This window comes from Aedes albopictus, chromosome 2 (genome assembly GCF_035046485.1).
Source record: "Aedes albopictus strain Foshan chromosome 2, AalbF5, whole genome shotgun sequence".
NCBI lineage: Eukaryota > Metazoa > Arthropoda > Insecta > Diptera > Culicidae > Aedes > Aedes albopictus.
The window spans coordinates 60493982-60505485 of NC_085137.1; the positions used below are offsets into that span (position 1 = coordinate 60493982).

General features: G+C 42.4%; 1 protein-coding gene across 1 annotated transcript; it reads right to left on the reverse strand.

Moving 5' to 3' along the window:
• Positions 1 to 7374: 7374 nt before the first annotated feature.
• On the reverse strand, positions 7375 to 11449 carry LOC109421659 (ATP-dependent RNA helicase WM6). Its single transcript, XM_019696184.3, has 7 exons — positions 11306 to 11449; positions 10818 to 11038; positions 10135 to 10539; positions 9819 to 9937; positions 8338 to 8469; positions 7865 to 8267; positions 7375 to 7792 (listed from the first exon to the last, which is right to left on the reverse strand). Exons 2-7 carry the CDS (start codon positions 11014 to 11016, stop codon positions 7779 to 7781), a joined length of 1272 nt encoding a protein of 423 aa, XP_019551729.1. The 5' UTR covers positions 11017 to 11038; positions 11306 to 11449; the 3' UTR covers positions 7375 to 7778.
• Positions 11450 to 11504: the final 55 nt, after the last annotated feature.

Consider the following 11504-nt stretch of genomic DNA (forward strand, 5'->3'; position numbering starts at 1 on the left):
GTTTGTCTGTGATCATCATCACTTTGTTTGTCTGTGATCACCATCACATCATCTGTTTGTCTGTTATCATCATCACATCATCTGTTTGTCTGTAATCATCATCACATCGTCTGTTTGTCTATGATCATCATCACTTTGTTTGTCTGTGATCACCATCACATCATCTGTTTGTCTGTGATCATCATCACATCGTCTGTTTGTCTGTGATCATCATCACATTGTCTGTTTGTCTGTGATCATCATCACATCATCTGTTTGTCTGTGATCATCATCACATCATCTGTTTGTCTGTAATCATCATCACATCGTCTGTTTGTCTGTGATCATCATCACATCGTCTGTTTGTCTGTGATCATCATGACATTGTCTGTTTGGCTGTGATCATCATCACATCATCTGTTTGTCTGTGATCATCATCACATCGTCTGTTTGTCTGTGATCATCATCACTTTGTCTGTTTGTCTGTGATCACCATCACATCATCTGTTTGTCTGTGATCATCATCACATCATCTGTTTGTCTGTAATTGTGATCATCATCACATTGTCTGTTTGTCTATGCTCATCATCAGATTGTCTGTTTGTCTGTGATCATCATCACATTGTCTGTTTGTCTGCGATCATCATCACATCATCTGTTTGTCTGTGATCATCATCACATCGTCTGTTTGTCTGTGATCATCATCACATTGTCTGTTTGTCTGTGATCACCATCACATCATCTGTTTGTCTGTGATCATCATCACATCATCTGTTTGTCTGTAATCATCATCACATCGTCTGTTTGTCTGTGATCATCATCACATCATCTGTTTGTCTGTAATCATCATCACATTGTCTGTTTGGCTGTGATCATCATCACATCATCTGTTTGTCTGTGATCATCATCACATCGTCTGTTTGTCTGTGATCATCATCACTTTGTTTGTCTGTGATCACCATCACATCATCTGTTTGTCTGTTATCATCATCACATCATCTGTTTGTCTGTAATCATCATCACATCGTCTGTTTGTCTGTGATCATCATCACTTTGTTTGTCTGTGATCATCATCACATCATCTGTTTGTCTGTGATCATCATCACATCATCTGTTTGTCTGTAATCATCATCACATCGTCTGTTTGTCTGTGATCATCATCACATCACCTGTTTGTCTGTGATCATCATCACATTGTCTGTTTGTCTGTGATCATCATCACATTGTCTGTTTGTCTGTGATCATCATCACATCGTCTGTTTGTCTGTGATCATCATCACATTGTCTGTTTGTCTGTGATCACATCACATCATCTGTTTGTCTGTAATCATCATCACATTGTCTGTTTGGCTGTGATCATCATCACATCATCTGTTTGTCTGTGATCATCATCACATCGTCTGTTTGTCTGTGATCATCATCACTTTGTTTGTCTGTGATCACCATCACATCATCTGTTTGTCTGTGATCATCATCACATCATCTGTTTGTCTGTAATCATCATCACATCGTCTGTTTGTCTGTGATCATCATCACTTTGTTTGTCTGTGATCACCATCACATCATCTGTTTGTCTGTGATCATCATCACATCATCTGTTTGTCTGTAATCATCATCACATCGTCTGTTTGTCTGTGATCATCATCACATCACCTGTTTGTCTGTGATCATCATCACATTGTCTGTTTGTCTGTGATCATCATCACATTGTCTGTTTGTCTGTGATCATCATCACATCGTCTGTTTGTCTGTGATCATCATCACATTGTCTGTTTGTCTGTGATCACCATCACATCATCTGTTTGTCTGTGAACATCATCACATCGTCTGTTTGTCTGTGACCATCATCACATCATCTGTTAGTCTGTGATCATCATCACATCGTCTGTTTGTCTGTGATCATCATCACATTGTCTGTTTGTCTGTGATCATCATCACATCGTCTGTTTGTCTGTGATCATCATCACATTGTCTGTTTGTCTGTGATCACCATCACATCATCTGTTTGTCTGTGAACATCATCACATCATCTGTTTGTCTGTAATCATCATCACATCGTCTGTTTGTCTGTGATCATCATCACATTGTCTGTTTGTCTGTGATCATCATCACATCGTCTGTTTGTCTGTGATCATCATCACATCATCTGTTAGTCTGTGATCATCATCACATCGTCTGTTTGTCTGTAATCATCATCACATCGTCTGTTTGTCTGTAATCATCATCACATCGTCTGTTTGTCTGTGATCATCATCACATTGTCTGTTTGTCTGTGATCATCATCACATTGTCTGTTTGTCTGTGATCATCATCACATCGTCTGTTTGTCTGTGATCATCATCACATTGTCTGTTTGTCTGTGATCACCATCACATCATCTGTTTGTCTGTGAACATCATCACATCATCTGTTTGTCTGTGATCACCATCACATTGTCTGTTTGTCTGTGATCATCATCACATCATCTGTTTGTCTGTAATCATCATCACATCGTCTGTTTGTCTGTGATCATCATCACATCGTCTGTTTGTCTGTGATCATCATCATATCGTCTGTTTGTCTGTGATCATCATCACATTGTCTGTTTGTCTGTGATCACCATCACATCATCTGTTTGTCTGTCACATCATCACATTGTCTGTTTGTCTGTGATCATCATCACATCGTCTGTTAGTCTGTGATCATCATCACATCGTCTGTTTGTCTGTGATCTTACCTCCCGGTCTACTCCATTGCCGTTTTGGCAGGAAGTCTTACGGGGGAATCTGTTATTCCACGTTCCGGCCTACTCTGCTGCTGTTCAGGCAGCGAGTCTTACCGGGGGATTCGTTTTCAACTTCCGGCCTACTCCACTACTTTTCAGGCAGGGAGTCTTACCGGAGGATCCGTTTTTCACCTTCCGGCCTACTCCACTGCTTTTCAGGCGGGAGTCTTACCGGGGGATCCTTTTTTTCTTCCGGCCTACTCTGCTGCTGCTGAGGCAGGGAGTCTTTCCGGGGGATCCTTTTTTTTTTTCTTCCGGCCTACTCTGCTGTTGATCAGGCAGGGAGTCTTACCGGGGGATCCGTTTTTCTCCTTCTGGCCTACTCCACTGCTTTTCAGGCAGGGAGTCTTACCGGAGGATCCGTTTTTCCAAACCAACTTAAATATTCCATTATTACAGCCTTCCCGTGAGAGCGCAATGTTTCCACACCAGCTGCGCCATTGTGGTGTCCGAGCACTCTTTTTCGGCTGATCCGCCATCAGCCGATTTTTTTTCACTGCCTTCACCACAAACCAACACGGACGTCCGTCCGTCACAACAACATTCACTAAACTGAAGTACATCTAAATTTCCATCCAGCACATGCTTACGCATGATTGACGTTTCTGTTACATCTCGCACGCAAGGTGTCAAGTTAGCGTTAGCGTTTCGAGAGCACGTTCACAAGCATTCATTCGTGCACGCTAAAATAATGATAATCGCACACGGTATGATTTGACTTTCAAATTGTCCAAACTCTCAAAATATACAACTCATAAGCTGACACCTCTGGCTACTACACCACCCTACATACCACATTTCTTTGTCCAATGATTAAGATAAAACATAATCAAAAATACCTAGTACGCCTCAATACGCGGTTTGCAGCTGTCCCTTTCCATCCTTGGTTGGTAATGCTTCATCATCTAATAAAAATACACTAAACTCCAAAGGTGCTGTAGTCACTTTTCTCATTTAATTATTTTAATACCGTCAAACGGGGTGACTTGCAACGGCCGGCGAGGTGACTTGCAACACTAAATGTCTTCTATGTTTTTCAACAAAACATAAAAATCGGACGTTTACACACCGACGAACCGACGTGACAGCTAGAACAAATAAATTCAAATTTGTTGTCCCCGACGCCATGATGAAAAATAGCCGAACACTACTGCCTCCTCTATAACGATTCGCGTTGTTTTGATAGCTTGACTCCAAACCCCTGTGTGTTCATATAGGAAAAGGTTCGTGCCTGCGCTGATTTGACAGAAGCGTTCGCTCGCTTTGCTGGTCGACCGTTAAATTTAGGGGGGACAGTTTTGAAACACCACTGTCACGTCGGTTCGTCGGTGGTTTACATACCAAAACTCAGTTGAACTATAAAGTGCACATACAATCTGAGTAGTAGCCACGATTTTTACTTTTATGAAAATAGTCCCAACAGAATATTCATAAATTTAACATTAGTCTGAAAAAGTAAAAAAAAATGTGAGCCTCGAATCGTTGCCTGCAAAAGAATGAAAACAAAATTTCCCAAAAATAATATTCTATTTGCGGATTCTATACACAATGAGTTATATTAATTTCCATTTTACTTTATAAAAATATTACAATATCTTTGTTATATTCATATGTTTTGAAATATTGTACCTAGACGGGGTGACTTGCAACTCATTTTCTTAACAATTCAAAGTTCATAAAAACGAAATATGGTTGTTTAACTAATAATTCACCAGCAAAAATCTGAAGGATCATCATATGAACTGAAAAATACATTAAAACTTATGTTAAATTAACAATTAGTAACTTGGTGTTTTTGAGCCCAGTATTTCCATATAAAAATTCACAATTCAATTTCCTATGTAAAAACAAATGCAAAAATAAGTATGTTAGCCCAAACGGTTTCACAATGTAGCAAGAATACTTATCAAATATGCTTGAAACTAAAAATAATATCTGCGTGTTTGAACAGGGATTTACATTGGGTGTTGCAAGTCACCTCGCACGACGACCTTTTTTGGATTTTTCAACATGAAAAAATAAATCAATCTATAACTTGTTCACTCTATTTTATAGAGGGACCGGCTATAAAAACTATTACAAATAGTTTGAATTTTAAAATTGAGTTTAATCAACATTTTTTGTTAGTTAAAGCTGGAATGTGTTGCAAGTCACCCCGTTTGACGGTAAGGGAACGTCCATAAATTACGTCACGCTTTGAGGGGGGAGGGGGGGTTCAGCAAAGTGTGACGACCCATACAAAAATTTCAGAGGTCCCATGCAAAAAGTGTGACATAGGGGGGAGGGGGGGTTGAAAATTGCCAATTTTTGCGTGACGTCATTTATGGACGTTCCCTAACTTAAATTACAATACATAATTGGCGATTAAAAGTAGAGGTTATGTCGTGAAAATTTAGAAGTTTGAAAGGGAAATACCAGTTCCCCATCAGTTTAATCATCAAATTTTTGGTAAATTTTATCTGGAACGACTCAATCACTTAAATACGAAATGGGATTTCACAAAACTTAACCTCACTTTAGGAGGCCAATTGATTATTTTAAGTGTCCATCTTATAGGGGACCTTTTGTTTTAGTAAACAAAATTTATTTGACACTTCTGGTGTCGCTACTCGCTGTTAGGGCGTGGCAAACTAGATGTTAGTCACACGAACAGTCGCGACATTGGACTTCTGTGGCTAGTTATTCTAATCTTCATCTGGTCCGCCAATCGTACTCTCTGCATTATATGCCTTCTTGTGTCCATCGGATCAGTAGCGAACACCAACTTTGCTACCTATCTTCCAACACTTTGCAGAGTTATTGTCCGTCATTCTTACAATATATCCTAAACACCGTATCCTTCCGGTTTCTGAATGCTGGGTTCGTTATAGAGTGCAGCGAACTCGTGATTCATCCCTCGCCACACATTGACGTAACTAGCTTTTTCTTTTTTCTCACTCATTCGCTTTGATAAACACGCTAAAGATCGTCTTAGCACGCGTTGCTTGGAAATTGCTTGCAGGTCCTCCTCGAACATGGACCATGTATCGTGTTCCATCGGTCCTTTTAGCATTTTGTACAAGGTATATTTGGTGCGGGACCACAGTTTCTTCTGCTTCTTCTTGTCACCACCAATCCGATCTTCGCTGTATCGCCGCGTTTCAGACGATTATATCTGCTATGGCGTCAGCAAAACACATAAATTGAATGGCTTTCGTGAATATAGAATCATGTTGGATGCAGCGGGCGGTAGATGATCTAGGATAGTAATTTGTACTTACCGGCCAGACTAATGCCTGAGTGTCCTCTGCTCAGGCCCGGATTAAGGATTGTGGGGGCCCGGGGCCCGAGCGGTTGTGAAGGCCCCATGCAAATGCGATGAGCAATACAGTTTTTCTATGTTTTTGAGTAGTACTTGAACCAAAAACAGTTTTTGTGGGGGCCCGGGGCCCTGGCCCCCCCATAGATTCGGCCCTGCCTCTGCTGTACGTAAGTCATCTCCATTCGACTCGGTCCATATGGCTGTGCGTCTTCAGCTTCACACTCTGCGAAGGATCCGCAAATCGTCCTTTACTTGAGCGATCTACCCAGCTCGCTGCGCACCACGTATTTTTGTACCGGTCGGTTTGCTCTCGAGAACCATTTTCAACGGGTTGCTGTCCGACATCTTGACGACGTGATCCGCCCACCCTAGCCTTCCGATTTTCGGGATGTTGATGATGGTTGGTGATGTGTTTTATGTTAGAGTGTAATGCACATACACTGTTGTAGTTGTTTGTGTCGTTTAACGAACAGTAGCGCGTGCGATGTTTTCTAGAACATCCCAGCAGGAGATCTGATGTTAGATTGAATAAAGCCATATCGGCATTCTATATTGAGTGCTCTCCAGAAACAGTCGCATATAGCAACACGGTGAATCACGGTCTTTAAAGTATAAAAGTCGGTCTTAACAGTTGGGTCTCTCAGCAGCTCGTGGTTCATTCGTGTTCTTTAAATCCCGTCTTCCATGTTTACCGCGGCGTAGATGATACACTAAACAACACCTTCCGTTCGAAAGGATCAAGGGCGCGTTGGTCCTCTGCACATAGAGTCCATGTTTCGTACCCATAGAAGACTACCGGTCTAATCAAAGTTTTGTAGATAGCTAACTTCGTGTTACGGCGAAGTTTGTTCGATCGTAGAGTTCTGCGGAGTCCAAAGTAAGCTCGATTTCCTGCCATAATGCGTTAACTACTGCGTTTCTACCTTTCAATTACATCTTGTCCGTCCGCCAAGAGGCTCCCGCCGTTATCCCACTCTGCAAATTTCTAGACCATTGCGCGATGCTTCTGATAGAACTTCCGTGTTTCTTGAGAACGGCACAGCAGGCCCATTTCCTTGCACTCCGCTTCTTCTAGGCGTTTTTTTTTTGGTCTCCCAAAAGAGGCGGATCTGCTGTTTTTGCTTTTGCTGGTATCATTGCTCTTTCTGTCGGGTTCCATGCTGCAGCATTACTGATACAATGGGTTCGAGTCATTTGGCATGTTAGCGCCAAGACAGGTTCTCACATTGATAATGAACACAACCTAGGGAAATGGAATCATCTCGGCAAGGCTTGTATTTAGGGGAAATTTTTTACATGGCGTTCTCTCAAAAGCAAAAAAAACACATAGTTGAATCTCACAATTTCACCAAATCATTTTTTAATTACTTAGCCATTGTTACCAGAACTAAACCTACACGGGGGGGAATCAGTGATTTAAGTTTTAGTGGTTTCCCAGTTAAAAACGAAACAGGTTTGTTCAATACTAGACCTCTACTGAAAAGGCAGTAGACTACTGCGCAACGTTCGACTGTAGTAGCGTATTTTGTGTTTCCTTAACTAATCGAATGTTAGTGAAGCTTCGTGATTACCGGTCGGAACCTACTGCACGACTACGAGTAGGGTGTTTCCTCAGGGGCGGTATTTAAAACTCGTCTCAATGGGATCGTACGTTATCTTTTACACTCTAGAAAAATTACAAACTAAAAAAGCATCAGAGTTGCCTCTCCGATCACATGTTTTCAGAGAGTGATTTTATCGTCCTTCAACTGCAAGTAGAAAAATGAAATGGATTGATTAGGAACAGTTCAACATCGAGAGACATCCTGCGTGACACTTACTGTACGATGAGAGATCAATTTCGTCCGGCAGTTCGGTGATGTTGACATCGAAGCGATCCTGGACTTCGTTCAGAATCTTAGCGTCGGCTTCGTCCGAGACGAATGTGATGGCCAACCCCTTGGTACCGAAACGACCGGCACGGGCCACACGATGCAGGTAGGTATCGGAATCTTCCGGCATGTCGTAGTTGAACACGATGTTGACCCGTTCGATGTCCATACCGCGCCCGAACAGATTAGTCGCCACCAGGATACGCTTCTGGAAGTCTTTGAACTGCTGGTAGCGAGACAACCGCTCCTCCTGGACCATACCGCGATGGATACCGATGGCGGGGAAATTCTGCTCTGTCAAAAGCTGCGCCAGGGCCACACAGCGTTGCACCGACTTGACGAAGATGACGACCTGAAAGAAAATGATAGATCGTTATTTTGAGTTCTCAGTGGGAGTTTTGAGTCGTTTTTTTTTTCAGTACCTGGTTGAATTCGAGCACATCGAGTAGCTCGAAAAGCTTTTTGTTTTTCTCGTTTTCCTTCAGCTTAACGTAGTGCTGCTGTAGACCGTGGAGCGTCAATTTGGTTTCATCGTCGACATAAACTTCCATAGGCTAAACGAATGAAGTGGGAGAATCGCAGAAAGGAAATAAAGAATCGTCGGTTATAATCGCGTCCACTTTCGTTCGCATTTTCGCCTCGTGGAGTAGTGTAGGGGAAAGACAAGAGCTGGCAGCGATCAGACTTCCATTCCATGATGGCATGGCATTAGGTAAGATTGATCAATTTAGTACATCTGTTTTTCGTGGATTTACACTTCCTGCTTCAAAAATGAGATTCGAATCCGACCGCATTCAGTATGTTCTTGTTTTATAGGCGTTCATTTACGGAGACATATAAATGTAAAATTACGATTTTTAGGAGCTTGACGAAGACAACACTGGCTTTAATAATTAGGGATGAGAAAAAACGACATCGCTACCAGCTCTGCCCAGGGGACATCTACAACGGACTGCCAGCACCGCGCTGAGGTTTTGCTTTGCAACAGAATAAGAATGTACTCGCTCTCTCCAATGAACGTCGTTGGTTTTGTGGGAATGTTTTACGTCCTCGCAAAGAGCACAAAAAGGATCCAGATCAACAGAGTTCTAACTTTGTAAGGAATGATCTACCACAAGAGAGCGCTGAAGGATTGCGTGAATCTGAAATGAGAGAGGGTCTATAGCTATTATGAAACAACAGACTGGCTACATACGGATTTGGCTCTCGTTCGCAGTGAATGGGACTGCCTTTTTGCCCCGGTATGTGATCTTCTCTTCTTCAGTTTCCTTGCCGATCTTCATCAAACAGAACTCGCATCACTTCCACATCCAGGCGATTGTGTTTGCTGATGCTCGATCCGGAACCAACGATGTCTTCTTGCGGCAGCCACCCAATTTGGCCAGTAGATTTGTTAGCATTGTTATTATTTATGTTTACATATTAGACGGTTGAAAACTATTAGAGATTCCTGTAAAGCCATCTATTAACGGGTTGGTGGTGTATTAGGTGGGTTTTAGATTTTAGAATCATCTACTGGCCATTCCATTGTTGAACTTCTTCCACAGGGTAATTGGAACATACAAACCTTACCCTGGTCCTAGGACGATGAGCAATCGTCACGATTAACATTTTCACTTGTCAGTGTCGTTTAGATTTTTCCATTCAACGGTTTGATTATGAATTAAGCTCAGGAGACCGCTCCGATCTCCCGGCACAAGCCCATTTTAACGGTTTGGTTGTGTATTATTGGGTTTTGGTGTCTTTTAAAGAACCCACGATCCCAGCGACAATACGGTAAACTATTCCCACCAACACAATCGCTTTCGAGGAGGCGGACATTAGAGGCAATAGCTGAAGTGCTAGTCCCAGCGGTACAGGAGACAGGAGTAGTAGTAATAGTAGAAGAATGTGTGCTATTTACATCTTGCATGAACTTCTTGCAAACGGGCCGGATCTCCTTGCTGAGGGTGGCGGAGAACATCATCACTTGCTTGCCGTGCGGTGTGTTGCGGAAGATTTCCTGCACATCGCGACGCATGTCTGTAAAGAGGAAACACAAAAGAAATGGTCAATATTTTAAATAGTTCAAATCTTCTACCAGAGCTAGATAGCATTTGTCAGAATCGTAAACAACAAATCAATCACTAGAAGAACTCAGATGTCCCTATCTACTAAATAGTGTTAGTTCTCATCACGAAGTGCATCAATTTTCAAACTTAATTAAAATTACATCTTACCTAGCTGTTCAAGCATTTTGTCGCATTCGTCAAGAATGAAATGCTTGAGGTGTTTAAGGTTCAGCTTCTTGTTGCGGATGAGGGCCAAGACACGACCCGGTGTTCCGACGATGATGTGTGGATTAGTCGATTTCAGCACCTCCTCGTCCTTCTGGATCGGCAAACCGCCAAAGAACACGGCCACCTTGATAGTGGGCATGTACTTCGAAAACCGTTCGTACTCTTTGCTGATCTGGAAGGCCAACTCGCGCGTGTGACACATGACCAGCACGTACGGAACGTTTTCCGTGGGTTCCAGCTGCTGAAGGGTAGCCAACACGAACACAGCCGTCTTTCCCATACCAGACTTGGCCTGGCAGAGGATGTCCATTCCAAGCACAGCTTGCGGAATACATTCGTGTTGCACTGTGAAAAGACAAATCCTTCATAAATAAATAGCCCAACTTTTACGTAATTTATTGATTGAACATATCTTAATTCAGTTAAAAAGTCACAAATCAATCATCTGTTTTGATCAGATGTCCCTATCTACTAAATAGTGTGAATTTATCATCATTTTGGAACAAACTGGCCCCACTGGCATAACCTTGAACCTTATTCATTCAAATCAAGCTTATCTCGGTGCGTCAGATGTTCCTAATACGCACTAACTCTTATCACCAATTTATGCTACATATACTAACCTTCAGACGGATGTTCGAAACCACAATCGACGATGGCGCGTAAAATTTCCGGCTTCAAGAGAAAATCACGGAAACCGGAACTGTGGATCGAGACGTACGTTCCCTTCACGTCCTTCTTGGGCTGCTCGGCCGGCTCGGTGGTAACCTGCTCGGTCTGATCCTCATCCTCGTAGTCCAAAAGATCGTCATTATCAGCCATTGTGAAATAGGACGGTTAGTAACTGAAAAAAAAAACAATACACATCAGCGGCTTTTCCAACACACGGGTGGCGTAGCACCACCCAGGCTGCTAGCTTTGCCGGGTGCGAGTCGGCCATTTTGAAAAGTCGCGGCTTGAGGTTATAGCGTGAAATTTTAAACCCATTTTACTTCTGTAAAATCCACTTATTTCAACAAAATTTCACCATTTCCACAACGGGAAGAACCGCTACTTTCAAAATCACTTATTTTTGAACACATTTTCGCCACTATTTTCCACATAAACTCACCTTGTTTGGAGAAGAAAATTGCAACGCGGTCAAACTTGGCTGAAGTAGCGGACACGAATGAACGAAGCAGTGCGAGAAGCCCGAGTTTTTGACAGCTCGAGCCAGAGACTGGGTACGAATGATCTCATATAGGTAAAGGCATGGATACACCCGTGTAGGTAAACATTTGAAAAGCGCCAAAGCTAGCACGCGGGTATAA

Bases quoted from the DNA above. Each gene is read 5' to 3' on its own strand.
- LOC109421659 (XM_019696184.3), bottom strand. From the start codon at position 11,016: ATGGCTGATAATGACGATCTTTTGGACTACGAGGATGAGGATCAGACC. The intron at 9,938-10,134 runs GTAAGATGTAAT...TCCTCTTTACAG, and splicing joins CAAAATGCTTGAACAGCTAG to ACATGCGTCGCGATGTGCAG. The intron at 8,268-8,337 runs GTACTGAAAAAA...ATTTTCTTTCAG, and splicing joins ATGTGCTCGAATTCAACCAG to GTCGTCATCTTCGTCAAGTC.